The 14,690-nt window shown below is 40.4% G+C and overlaps 1 protein-coding gene across 2 annotated transcripts in view; it reads right to left on the bottom strand.

Annotated features, from left to right (window-relative positions):
* Nucleotides 1-14,690, bottom strand: part of LOC141144549 (collagen alpha-4(VI) chain-like) — a 418,531-nt gene that overhangs the window by 270,310 nt on the left and 133,531 nt on the right. For both annotated transcript variants that reach the window (XM_073630331.1, XM_073630330.1), the window contains exons 7-8: nucleotides 6,802-7,422; nucleotides 3,056-3,616 (exon numbers count right to left, since the gene is read on the bottom strand). In XM_073630331.1, the coding sequence (XP_073486432.1) occupies nucleotides 3,056-3,616; nucleotides 6,802-7,422 (1,182 nt within the window). The remainder of the gene's footprint in view (nucleotides 1-3,055; nucleotides 3,617-6,801; nucleotides 7,423-14,690) is intronic.

The following is a 14,690-nucleotide window of genomic DNA, read 5'->3' as shown; positions in this document are numbered from 1 at the left end:
GTTATTCCTAAGAATCACAGGCCTCCAATATAAAACGCCAAATTTCTATGCAAAAGAATTGTACCGCTTTGAGCATCAAAAATCTAAAATAATCATACCGCCAGGGAGGTTAATGCAGTGTGCCCCTGTGTGTGTGATTTATAAAAAAAATACAGCAACAGGAGGGGGGGTGGGCAGCACTGTTACCAGCTGACAGGCTGGGAGGGGAGGGGGGAGAGGAGGACAGAGGAAGACAGTAGAGCTGTGGATGATGGAGGCATGTAAGCTGACCACGGTGTCAGGTCAGAGGGGAGGGTAGAAATTGGCAGGGTCAACCAGGTATTCCAGGTGTTACAGGGGGCCAAATTACACAGCACTGTGCTGTATAACATGCTTTAAAGGGACAGGATCCATTTTTTAATGTTAACAAATGCTTTAATAAATGAGCAATGTCTTGATATAAAAGTAGCGTCATGTCACAACTGAGTATAAAAGAGAAGAGAGGTACCTCTAAGTGTAGCAATATGGTTACATTTAATGAAGGTACAACATTTAGCAACTCACATGGTTAATGATTAAAAGAGGCACATCTAAGTATGCAGGCATCCGGAGTAAAGCTGTCCACATATACCATCCTCTGCACTGCCATCAACATCATCATTTCTACGCTGCGCTCCACGAGTCCTTCAAGCCTTGCTTTCAGATCACTCTACTGCAGGGTAGTCTTTCCGGTCACGATTGCAGACTGACAGAGGTGAGAGCCTGCGGTGCGAAGGATGGTCTGTGTGGACAGCTTTACCCGAGATGCATGCACACTTAGATGTGCCTCATTTAATCATCAACCATGTGAGTTTCTAAATGTTGTACCGTCATTAAATGTTACCATATTGCTACACTTAGAGGCATCTCTCTTCTCTTTTATACTCTGTAGCTCCTGCTGGATTTTGCTTCTAATCCCCTTGTGGAGGCTGCCATTTGTGGATGGGAATTTTATGGTTACACAACCACAACCACAAATCACATTGCTGTAATCTTTTTATATGGACTATAAACTGAAGGACTTATGAATAAATGGATGTGGAACAAATCCTCTGAGTTTCCATTATTTTTCACTCAATTATGCTCACAATCCAAGATTTTACTGTATTTGCTTTTTGAAATTTAATAAAAATGATTGTAAAAAAAATGTGCACACAAGTAAACTGCATTAATATTATGCCAACAGTGCAAAAACCAGCCTCTATCAGCATGAAAACCTGTAATTCGAGAGTGCAAAATCTAGTGCAGCGCTGCATAGAAACCAATCAGCTTCTAACTTCAGCTTGTTCAATTAACCACTTCAGCCCCGGAAGAATTTCCTGACCAGTGCGTTTTTTGCAATTCGGCACTGCGTCGCTTTAACTGACAATTGCGTGGTCGTGCGACGTGGCTCCCAAACAAAATTGACGTCCTTTTTTCCCACAAATAGAGCTTTCTTTTGGTGGTACTTGATCACCTCTGCGGTTTTTATTTTTTGCGCTATAAACAAAAAAATGCGACAATTTTGAAAAAAACGCATTATTTTTTACTTTTTGATATAATAACTATCCCCAAAAAATAATTAAAAAAACATTTTTTTCCCTCAGTTTAGGCCGATACGTATTCTTCTACATATTTTTGGTAAAAAAAAAAATCACAATAAGCATTTATTAATTGGTTTGTGCAAAAGTTATAGCGTTTACAAAATAGGGGATAGTTTTAAGGCATTTTTATTAATAATTTTTTTACTAGTAATGGGGTCGATCAGCGATTTTTATTGTGACTGCGACATTATGGCGAATACATCGGACATTTTTGACACATTTTTGGGACCATTGTCATTTATACAGCAATCAGTGCTATAAAAAGGAACTGATTCTTGTGTAAATGACACTGGCAGTGAAGGGGTTGATCACTAGGGGGCGGGGAGGGGTTAAGTCAGTACTGGAGAGTGTTTTCTAACTGTAGGGGGGATGGGCTAGCTGTGACACATCACTGATCTCTGCTCCCGATGACAGGGAGCAGAGATCAGTAAAACTGTCACTAGGCAGAACGGGGAGATGCTGTTTACATCAGCATCTCCCCTTTCATCCTCTCCGTGAGGCGACCGTGGGTATCCCCGCGACGACCGAGTCCGCGGGACCCGCGACACGACTCACGGAGCTCCCGGCCATCGCGAGAGATGAGGCTCAAGTAAGTATTAGAGGGGCTGAGAGGAGCTGCTGCACACAGAAGGTTTTTTTAATCGTAATACATAGAATGCATTAGGATAAAAAATCTTCCTCCTTTAGAACCACTTCAAGCTTTGATAAAAAAAAACCTGTAAGCTGAATGGTTTCTGTGTGGCGCTGCACCAGATTCTGCACTTTCTAGTTTTAGTAAATCAACATCATAGAGTGCATGTGCCGATTTGTAGTAAGAGAGGCATATTTTTCTGGGAGTTTCAGCCTGTGGGGAGAGGTGGGGCACTAAAACACTGGGCATTTCACATAAGAAGATTTGTGTGTTTTACTTCACGTCACTGAATTTGAGAAGACTCTTATATTGAACTTTGAGTTTCTCACCTACGCAAGTACGTGGTGGATTATTGCTATTGTTGGGGATATATATCTATCTATATATATATATACATAGATATATATAGATACAAATATCTATATATATCTATATCTATATATATATACAGTAGATATAGATATATATATAGATATATATATTTATATATCTATATATATATATATATATATATATATATAGATATATATATATCTATATATATATAAATATAAATATATATATATATTTATATTTATATATATAAATGTATAACTTTGATGTTCACAGCACTACATATTTCTTTATTCTTTAAGGTTTAATCACTTTGGGGTTCTTTATAGATTGTGGCAGCTGTGACGCACTTAGAAAGAGAATATGAGGGTTGTATTTTGACTTGTTTTTTCACTGCGCGGATTACAGGTGATTTATAGACTACTCTATCATTATTTCAATTATGTGTATTATTTACTACATTTTAATTGTCAAACCTCAATTTGCTTACCTTCTGGTGTACACAAATCACGAGTTAATTCATGCTTGATTAAATCCAGGGAATCAAAATTATTAACAAAAAACATTTTGTCTTTGCTCCCAGCTATGTCCTCCAGCTGTTCTTCTACGGCATTTCTGACACCTATGGCATATACGGTGATGCCATCTCCTCTAATATCTGCTGCAGCTTCAGTCACCCGATCTTGAGACTCTCCATCTGTAATGACGATCAAGGACTGAGGAACTTTATTGGGCCGTTCACTTTTTGCTTGAGCAAAGAGACTTTTCATTGATTGCAGAGCCTTTCCTGTTTGTGTCCCCCCTCCTAGCTGGTAGATTTCTTTTATTGCTTCCTTTAATGTCTTCTGTGCATTGAACATATTGATAGTGAACTCAACCCTTGGGTTGTCAGAGTATTGCACCACTCCAAAGCGTACGCTATTTGGTCCAACCTGAAACACACTTACTACCTTAGTCATAAAGTTCTTCATGTCCTCAAAGTCTTCTGGGTAAATGCTACCCGAACCATCAATCAGAAAGTAGATATCAGCTTCTTCTGTATCCACACAACCTAAGGGAAAGCACTTCACAGTTCATGTGCAAAAACATTATGGGGTCATACATTTACTATTAAACAAAGCATACTGTTATATTGTACAAGAAAAATAACTTCAAGCTGTATAACCTTCCAAAACTCCTGCATGTATTTCCAATTGTACTCACTGTATCCCTTCCAGTACTTCCAATAGGACTCACAGGGTCCCTGCCAAGACTATACTGGGCATGTCCACTAATCAAAAGGGTTTTTAGGATTCAGCCTTTGAAATGGCTGGTGCTGTGTCTTCAAACCAGCTATCAATTAGCAGAACCCCTATTGTTTAACAGTTCTCTTGTAATCTGCTATGCTATCTGCTTTCTTTATTGCCTACCCAGACTGTCTGACTAACCTTTGCTTGGGATCTGCCAAGACCCCTGCCTGAGCTTGATAACACATTTTTCTCCAGCCTATTTGTTAGTAACCTGAACTATCTGAATTCTTTCTGCTTGCCCTCTGCCAATATCTCTTATTGATCCTAATTGTGCATTGGTCCCCTGTCCCTGATGGGGCAATCCCAAAGGCTGTAACCTGGTGCCAGTCACAGAAAACAGGCCTAGGTACCACTATGGTTTCTGACCCATCTCTATCATCAGAAGCTCAGTCGAAGCTCTAGTGGTATTTAAATTATGTGATCTGGGAGAGCTCATGCCACCTGCCAAAGGGTACCATACCAGTGTACTCCATGTGGTAGCAGTCATCTAATTGAGAGAAACATGCACTTTTATATTTTAGCATTTCATATATAGGAATGAGGTTCAGGTTTGTCACTGCCATGTGTTTGAGGGGAATCCTGCGACTTCAAGATTTGTGCCCCCAGTGGATTTGTGTGCAGATCTGCACAGGATAATTTGTTTAAACATAATGCTCTGCTTGACCTTCGATCTATGACCGGGAGGGGGGGGTTGGAAGGGCCAATAAGGGGGCTTGGAGGGGAACAACCCAGCCATAGTGTCAGAGAATCTAAAATAGTTGTAGGGAAAGCCAAGAAACTACCACCATGATTGGCTGACGCAGTGGCCACATGATCGGAAAATTCACGATCGCAAACGTGAGCCACCGATCACTGTGCCAGGGCGCCCAAGGCACGCCTTCTCCGCACAGCACTTTTGGTGCTATTGCATGCAAATTTGCGTCCTCTGAGGGCTGAGAGCCCGCATATTTGCGTACGCAAAGAGGTTATGTTGATAGGGCCTTTACTTTAGGTTAATCATTAGGTTAATCAGTCTGGCTTTTATTTCAGAGGTGGTATGTTGTTTTTTTAAGGGGTTTTTTTTCTTGCTGTTTGATTTTTTATTTTTTTTTGATATGGCCTTTTTCAATGTTTGGGGTGTTCTAAGCAGAGCAACTACTTAGTACTTACCATCTATTATTTTGGATGCCTTTTTTTTGTAGCACACCAATGCAATGCTTGAATAAAATAAGTACCAAAACAGTCTGCAACTAAACAACCTCACATTATATCACTGACATTTACTGCCAAATCCCTCCATCCACTTAGATAAAAAAAGTTGGGAATATACCAGTTAGGTCTATTATCAATGAATAAAACTGTCCTGCTGCAGCCTGTGCTCTTTGTCTCTAGTAAATTTGGGGCCTAGCCCTGCTATTATGTCTTTCTGCCGAACAATTTTAAGCTGCTGTATCACATGCGGTCTCCTAATTCTTAATGAGAGTTTGATAGAGATTGGCCACAGGGTTTTGCACAAGTAAGAATAGGGACAGACCCAACAGCAAACTACTGGCTAATCTGTTGGTCAAGGCAGGTCTGTTACTATTTATTAAAAAGCAGATGTCATTGGTAAAACTACAAGAAAAAGATATATTTTTTTCAAACTGAAAGAAAACATATTGGGCGCTGCTTCTGTATTTAATCCAAGCTAGTTGTAAAATAAAGAAAAAAGGTTTATGCTATATAAGGTCTGTTAGTTTATGTTGTCACTGAGACTGTTCATAATAATTGTACTGTTCCATAACACCATGTACAACTTCTATAAGGCATCCGCCAAGCCTGGTATATAAAGGATTTGTGTATTTTGCCTCATGAAGCCACATGAAAACACTCTCTTCCTACTGTACTGTATTTTTTTTCTTTAATGCCCCGTACACACGGTCGGATTTTCCGACGGAAAATGTGTGATAGGACCTTGTTGTCGGAAATTCCGACCGTGTGTAGGCTCCATCACACATTTTCCATCGGAATTTCCGACACACAAAGTTTGAGAGCAGGATATAAAATTTTCCAACAACAAAATCCGTTGTCGGAAATTCCGATCGTGTGTACACAAATCCAACGGACAAAGTGCCACGCATGCTCAGAATAAAAAAAGAGATAAAAGCTATTGGCCACTGCCCCGTTTATAGTCCCGACGTACGTGTTTTACGTCACCGCCTTTAGAACGATCTGATTTTCTGACAACTTTGTGTGACCGTGTGTATGCAAGACAAGTTTGAGCCAACATCCGTCAGAAAAAATCCTAGGATTTTGTTGTCGGAATGTCCGAACAAAGTCCGACCGTGTGTACGGGGCATAACAGTTTTGCATTGAACATGTCCCCCTTTGCATTGCCAAGATTTCCATGCCTTTTTGAAAGCCCTAAAAGTTGGCAGAATTTAAAAACAGGATTCCCCACAAATAAACTTCACTGGGATTCGCCTCTAGGTTTGAGTTCACCAAGTTTTTCCTTTGGCAAATTAAATAAAACATTATTATGACTCTTCATTTCGTTTTTCCTATTACATTTTAATAAATGTTTTTGGTTTTCATTGGAACATTTTTAACATATCATGTAGGTGCAGGTATATTTATACAAATGTCATACTATTTTGTATGCTACTATGTTTTAATAGCTGTATCTTGGGCTTGAAAAAGGAAATCTGGCTGAAACTTTTGCCAGAATTATGTTTATTACATGCTAAATTTCTTTGCATGAACATGGTGCTGCAACACATTTAAGCTTATTCTATCTCTCTTGATATATATACTGTATATTTATATTGTAATCTATAGCATATACAAACTAATATTTTGGCTATATCTGGTAATAAGATAACCAGGTCGAAGAATAGTCCACTAATAAAAGTATTATCTAACACATATACCAATTTACTATTATTTACTGTCCTTTTTTTGGGTAGGGGAATTGATTGGTCTTTCTTACCATCCTTCAAACTCCGGGCTAGAGCTGGGAGTGCAAATGATTGAACAACGATCTCCCGACACAGAAGCTTCTTTAATCTAAGGTTAATATTTGGAAGCTGGATAAATGATTTCACTTTAGAGATATGTTTCCGTGGTGGATGCGAAACTATGCTTTTCAGCTCTGTCTTGTTAGCATTTTTAAAACCAACTGCAAAGACTTCAACTCCAGACCGTCTCAGTTTTGCTGCAGGCTTAGTGGGATCATCTTTTGATTGTCCATTGGTCATGACCACAGCGATTTGCTGGACACCGTGATGTGCTCTGCCACCATTGTCCTGAGAGAAAAGTTCCTTTCTTACAAAATTGAGAGCAGCTCCAGTGTGTGCCTGTCCTCCTCTGTATGGCAGCTTAGTTATATAGTCCAGAACTTCATACTTTTCCTTAAAAGTATTCAGTTTAAACTCTAGGTTGGGCTTGTCACTATAGAGAACTAAGCCCAACCGAACTTTGTTCAAGCCAATCTCCAAAGCATTGATAACCTTATGCAAAAATACTCTTGTTAGCTGAAAGTTGGTTTCACCAATACCACTGGATTCATCAATCACAAAAACAATATCAGCAAGGGAGGCACTGCTGCAAACTAGAGAAAGAAATAAAAAAATATTGTGAGAACAAAGTATAAGTGTGTCTTATTAGTTAAGCAAGAGTAAAATGTTAATGTCATCTCAATTTTGAATACATTCTAAATTTAAGCCTATACAGAATTTTTAATTGTGCTGATATGGTGTCAGCAGTTAAAAATATATTCTGACAACATCTTAGAATCTCAGGTGAAAGCCTTTTCTTCATGCAGATATATGAAAAGGATACCAAACAGCTATTTGGCATTAGAGAGTAAACCTGTTCTTTGCCCGTGCAGTGCAAAGCAACAGGCTCACTAAACTGCCCCTCTCCCCAGCTACAAACACTTACTGTATCTTCTTTTTGTTCCGCCAAATGTGGCTTCTTGGAGTAAAGAGACGAAGCCCGATGTAATGCCGCGTACACACGGTCGGACTTTTCGTCTACAAAAGTCCAACGGACGCCGACGGACTAAAGCTGGCTGGTAATCCGTTCGTGTGTGGGCTTCTCCGGACTTTCAGCAGACTTTTTCAGCCTCAAATCCGACGGACTTTAGATTTGAAACATGCTTCAAATCTTTACGTCGTAACTACGACGGACCCGAAATCCACTCGTCTGTGTGCTAGTCCGACGGACAAAAACCCATGCTAGGGCAGCTATTGGCTACTGGCTATGAACTTCCTTATTTTAGTCCGGTGTACGTCATCACGTACGAATCCGTCGGACTTTTGTGTGGTCGTGTGTAGGCAAGTCCGTTCGTTAGAAAGTCTGCTGCAAGTCCGCCGAAAGTCCGCCGGAAGTCTGTCGGACAGGCTGTCGGACTTTTGTAGACGAAAAGTCCGACCGTGTGTACGCGGCATAAGCTTTAGGTCATAATTTGGAGCATGAACAGGTCTGAGGAATTTTGTTCCTGACCCCATGTGGCAGTACTGGGTGCCTAAGTGGTCAGTTGGCAAGCATTATGGTGAGGAAGGAAGAGAGTGAGTCGCAAGCTCCCCTCATAAACCCTATTTTTCATTTTCCTAATGATGGTTGTTCCTAGGACAGGAAGCACCTGTGATTGTAAACCTTTACAGCTGTCACCAGACCAGTTGGAGGCAATAGTTTCTTTGACCGCTTTCTAGGTACAGTATGCAGGGCTCTCTTAATTAGTGGGCTCACCTCGGCACTGCTCAGGGGCCCCAGCTGCATGGGGCACCCCTGCACTTTCCCCAAAGCAGCTGGTCCTTGGGCCCACACTGCTCCAAAATTGGGGGCCCCATGATGGCACTGAGAGTGATGGATACACAGGGGAGGCAGGCGGGCAGCAGAGCAGTCAGAGTGCTGGGGGGATATCTGAGGTGTAGAGGGGTCAGAGTGCTGTGGGAATATCTAGGGTGTAGAGGGGTCAGAGTGCTGGGCGGATATCTGGGGTGTAGAGGGGTCAGAGTGCTGGGGGGATATCTGGGATGTAGAGGGGTCAGAGTGCTGGGGGGATATCTGGCGTCAGAGGCGGCTCTCTAATTAGGCGAAATAGGCTGTGGCCTCAGGCCTCGCAGTCATAGGGGCCTCGCACAGCTGGCTAGTTTACCTAATTAGAGAGCCGCCTCATTCAGCAGCAGAGATCTCAGTCCCGAGTCCCCTCGCTCTGCTACAGGGAGAGATAACAGGCTGCGAGTGAGACGTGTGATCGGAGCTCACAGACATCTCCGGATCACAGGCAGGGAGGGAGAGCCGCTCAGTGTACAGCCTGCTCTGACAGATCTCCCCCCTCCCCCTGCTGCCCGCACAGCCAGACAGAAGAGGAGAGAGAGCTTATGCTCCTCCTCCTCCCGCCCTCTCCTCCTGTGTCTGCCCCGCCCACTCTCCTCGGCAGTGTTCTCTGTGCTGCCTCAGAGAAGGGGATGTGTGGGCAGGAAGATTCAAACTGAAGCCCAGCAAAGAGAAAAGGACAAGGGGAGTCTGATCCATCCATCCATCCAGTCCCTCCTGCCTCCCAGTGAGTACACTGATGTAGGGGATGCTCTTCCTTCCCTTCTTCCTCCATTCCCCTCTCTTTCTTTCCATTCTTTTTGTCTCTTTCCTTCATTCTTTCCCCATCCCCCTCTCTTTCCTTCATTCTTTCCCCATCCCCCTCTCTTTCTTCCTTTCTTTCTTTCTTTCTTTCTTTCTTTCTTTCTTTCTTTCTTTCTTTCTTTCTTTCTTTCTTTCTTTCTTTCTTTCTTTCTTTCTTTTTTTCTTTCTTTCTTTCTTTCTTTCTTTCTTTCTTTCTTTCTTTCTTTCTTTCTTTCTTTCTCTTTCTTTCCTTCCATCTGTCTTTCTTTCTCTTTCCTTCCATCTTTCTTTTTTTCTCTTTCTTTCTCTTTCTTTCTTTCTTTCTTTCTTTCTTTCTTTCTTTCTTTCTTTCTTTCTTTCTTTCTTTCTTTCTTTCTTTCTTTCCATCTTTCTTTCTTTCTTTCTTTCTTTTTTTCTCTTTCTTTCCTTCCATCTGTCTTTCTTTCTTTCTTTCCTTCCATCTGTCTTTCTTTCTTTCTTTCCTTCTTTCTTTCCTTCCATCTGTCTTTCTTTCTCTTTCTTTCCTGTCCATCTTTCTTTTTTTTTCTTTCTCTTTCTTTCTTTCTTTCTTTCTTTCTTTCTTTCTTTCTTTCTTTCTTTCTTTCTTTCTTTCTTTCTTTCTTTCTTTCTTTCTTTCTTTCTTTCTTTCTTTCTTTCTTTCTTTCTTTCCTTCCATTTTTCTTTCTTTCTTTTTTTCTCTTTCTTTCCTTCCATCTGTCTTTCTTTCTCTTTCTTTCCTGTCCATCTTTCTTTTTTTTTTCTTTCTCTTTCTTTCCTGTCCATCTCTTTCCTTCCTTCTTCCTCCATCCCCCTCTCTTTCTTTCTTTCTTTCTTTCTTTCTTTCTTTCTTTCTTTCTTTCTTTCTTTCTTTCTTTCTTTCTTTCTTTCTTTCTTTCTCCACCCATCCCCCTTTATTTCTCTCTTTGTGACAGCCTACCAGAATAGGTAGGATCTGTGAGAGCAGTTTCCCTGTGCAGCTCTGCTTGAGGAAAATATATCTTTATTATGCCCACTTACCTACCCCCTGTACTGTCCACTCCCCTATACTGTACCCTCCTAATACAGTTCATAATACAGTGGGGCCTCATGTCTAAGTTTTGCCTAAGGCCTCACAAAGTCTAGAGCCGCCTCTGTCTGGCGTGTAGAGGGATCAGAGTGTTGGTTGGCTATCTGGGGTGTAGAGGGGTCAGAGTGCTGGGGGATATCTGTGGTGTAGAGGGTTTAAAGTACTGAGGGGATATCTGGGGTGTAGAAGGTGATCAGTCACTGTACGGCACACCCCTCTGTTCTCTTCTCTAATACGTTGTATCTGTTTATCCTTACTAGAGGAGAAAAGTGTAAAAACTAAGAGAAGTGTGTTTATAAAAAAAGAAATAAGAAAGAAAAAGAGCTAGATCAGGGTTTGATCTAGGCCAGTGTCTGGGTTATAGCTAGAGTCAAGGTTACGGTCATGATCAGAGTCAAAGTTTGGGGTCAAAGGTCACAGTCAGTGTATTATAGGTAGGGTTAAAAAGCTTTTTTTAAATTTAGTGTAAATGTCAGTTAGTGTCAATGTCAATGTGTTTTAGGTAAGCTTTTAAAAAAGCAAGATGTGCACTATTGTTTCTGGGCTGTACTATGGTTGCAAACAACGAATAATATACTGTACATATATGTATGAGGTATCACTGCAATCATCAGGAGAATTTATTTTGTGATGGCAAAAGCAAGAAATATACAGCAAAATGTTTAAAAATATATATTTTTTTACAATTTGTGCCAGGAAATATCCATAACAATTTACCACCAAATGAAAACCCAATTTGTCCTGAAAACAGCAAAATATAATTTATCCGGATTCACTAAGTAGTTTCAATGATATGTATAGTTTTACTAACACATGTCAAGTTGCATAACTGTTTTTAGACTTGCTTTAGATTTGCTTTACCCTCTGTTGTAAAGAGGTTCGATTATGTTATAATTTTTTCCATAAAAAGTTTACAAGCAAAGTTATTCTAAATGGATGGTTATTTGAAAAATCTTTACTAATGGCACAATTATTGCAGGGATTATACAATATATTGATTTGTGCTATAGAAATCATGTAAATATTTAATATTTAATGGGTCCATTTATACATTTTATTTCACACAAGATTCACACAACTTTTACCCAGGATTCACACATTTTCCCAGTTAAATCCCATTAGGAAAATGTGTGAATCCTGAGTGAAAGTTGTGTGAATCATGTTTGACAAAATTTATAAACACATGTCTAATAGTATGGAATAAGTAGCAAACACCCAAAACACACAGTGCAGTGTTGGGGTCAATCTAACCCAGGCCTTTTTTGTGCCAGAAGGGTCTGGTACTGTGTGTGCACCTCCCAGAACTGATCCTGTACTGCACACTTCTCAATATATGCCAAGTGTCTCGGAATCTGCAGGACAGTCTTGCATTTTCTTGCACTGTCCCACAGAGTCTGTGTCCCAAAGGCTGTCCTGCAGGTTCCAGAACACTGGGCAGACTGCTACAGATCTGCAGCAAATTCTCCCTGCTCCTGCAGTGTCAGCTGGCTTTAGACCTTTGTGACTGACACACACAAAACAGGATAGCTACATCCCTTGGCCTGCACCCCCTCAATCAGACCCCTTGCCCTCCACTGCCATTCCCCCTCTCCCTTGCATACACTTGTGTATAGGAGACTGTATTCTGCTGTGAGTCAGTCTGGGACTGTATAGCAATGATGGTGCTTCCTGAGGTCCCATGTCTTCCAAAAAGCTGTACATTTCTCGGGCCTCATAAGGATGGATTGGCTTGGTTTTTGCATGCAAATGGCTGGGGGTGTAGTTTGTAGTGCTTTGGTGGCTGCATGGTGGAGGAGGTCTGCATCACTATCACAGTACCCTATTTCCCCTTCTTTTGTGGAGCCACTATAGTGCCACAAGCTCTCACACCTCACCCCTGCATTATTCCTGGAAGGGAGAAGGGAAAGAGATGGAGGTCTGGTCTATGGTACAGACGTAGGTGCAAAGGTATAGAGGTAGCATTATAATAGCTACCTAAGGACCTGGTCACACCAGTATGTTGTGTTACGCGGCCTATTCATTTTGAATGGAAACCTTCACACATAAAACCTCCACAATTATTAATACATGTGGTCTACCACATTTTTGAAGCACTGTGCCACAATTCACAGATTAATAACATTTGTGCATTGAGGTACATAGGGGATGATTTACTAAAACTGGAGAGTGCAAAGTTTGGTGCAGCTCTACATAGAAACCAATCAGCTTCCAGTTTTTTTTTCAAAGTTTTAGCCTTAACTTTGTAATTGAACAAACTGAAGTTAGAAGCTGTTTGGCTACCATGCACAGCTGCACCATATTTTGCACTTTCCAGCTTTCGTAAATCAACCCCACAGTGTTCTGGATTCTGCAGGACAGTACTTGGATTTTGGACAATGGCCCACACTGTGCATGTTTCTAGGATTCAGGACACCATGCAGAGTGTCAGCAGGCTACCAAGTTTTCGAACACTGCCAGTGTTCTACCACACACCACTGCAACTATGCTGCTTCTGTCATTCAAATTGATCTCTGCTCCAAAAGACACCAATAGTATGGGGTTTACTTTATCACTGACATCAAATTGGGCTCATTTTATTCCACTGACAACAATTATAGAGCCTGTTTTATTTCACTGATACCAATGTTGGGACTTACTTTATTCCACTGACACCAATTATAGGACCCATTTTATCCCACTAACTGTAACAATGGAGCTTATTTTACTGCCAATGAGACCAACAATAGAGCTTATTTTATTCCACTGACACCAATGATAATATGCATCAACAATAAGTGATCAATAAATAAATTATTTGAATATAAGTGAGTTCAGTGCGTTTGAACAATAAATAATCAATAAATAAATAAGTAGATTGCAAATAGGTGAGTTCAGTGCCGAATCTCCTATTATTTATAATAGTAGCAAGTTCACTGTCACTTTCACCGCTCCGTTCCCGGTAGAATTTAGTCTGATTTTCCACTCATTTCCATACCATAAAAAATATAAAGAGAGACAAATCCATTGCGCAATGATTTCAGCAAAAAATGTTGCTAAATGCAAGGATATTTGGTTGTACTCACATATCCCCGCTCACAAGATCGCGTATAGATTGTAATGATCAGCTGCATAGAGCTCTGTGTTACGGACTTCTCATCCACCGCCAGTGCTCACACACAGCCACTACTAGCAATGTCACAGGATCCTCCTCCTGACGCGTTGCGTCACCGTCACGTGACTATGATAAAGAATCAGCACTGAATGCACCAAGGTTTTAAATTTTGGACACATTTTTTATTGGTGATACACATAAGTGATTTATGTAGTTTTGGGGAATTTTAGGATTATTGTGGTATTTTACTTCACAGCTTTTGTCATAGGTGTATTTATACGGAGTTTATTTATATATTTATTTATGTAATTTTCTGTCACATATTAAGTTATACACCAAGGGTTACCCATGAGAGGTTAATATTAGCGCAATTATTCACTTACACTAAATTAATCACTTATCACATACTTATTGATTGCAGCTATATTATTTGGCTATCTCTCATTTATCACATGATTTTTGGTTATTTATTCACGTCAGCGCTTCAGTACTCCTTTAATCAATCTGGCATATGTGTGCCATGTATGCAGCAAGCAGGCTCAGGTTTTATTTAACCATTCCCTTTAAGCTCTTCCCAATATTAGCACAATTTGACCCTACTCACAATTCGGCATTATGTCTGCATATGGTTGGAACATAAAAAGTGTAAGCTTCACAGGGGCAAATGCCAAAGTAAATGGCAAAAACTCTGTTTAACCTATTGCAGCATTGGTTGGAACCAGTGCTAGGACAAGGTCATCCGGTGCCCAGGACAAAGATGGAAAACTGGGCCCCCCCACCCATTATGAACTGGCTGGAGTGGTTAACTCTCTGGGGGGAGGTTAATTAAGCACTTGAGCTCTGAAAGATTTTACACCCTTTGTAGTCAGTCCATTTTTTGCTATATAGAAATGCGCTACTTTAACTGGTAATTGCGCGGTCATGCAACGCTGTATTTATATAATTTTTTGCACACCACTGGGTTTTTTCATTTTTATTTTATGAGCAAAAAATTATCAAACATTTTGAAAAAATATATATTTTTTACTTTCTGATAAAACATCTAATAATAATAATAAAAAAAATCTTCATATATTTAGGCAAAAATTTATTCTGC

Source organism: Aquarana catesbeiana, linkage group LG05 (genome assembly GCF_042186555.1).
Source record: "Aquarana catesbeiana isolate 2022-GZ linkage group LG05, ASM4218655v1, whole genome shotgun sequence".
NCBI classification, from domain to species: Eukaryota; Metazoa; Chordata; class Amphibia; order Anura; family Ranidae; genus Aquarana; species Aquarana catesbeiana.
Note: the sequence above shows the minus strand (reverse complement) of the source record. Positions and strands in the feature narration are given on the sequence as shown.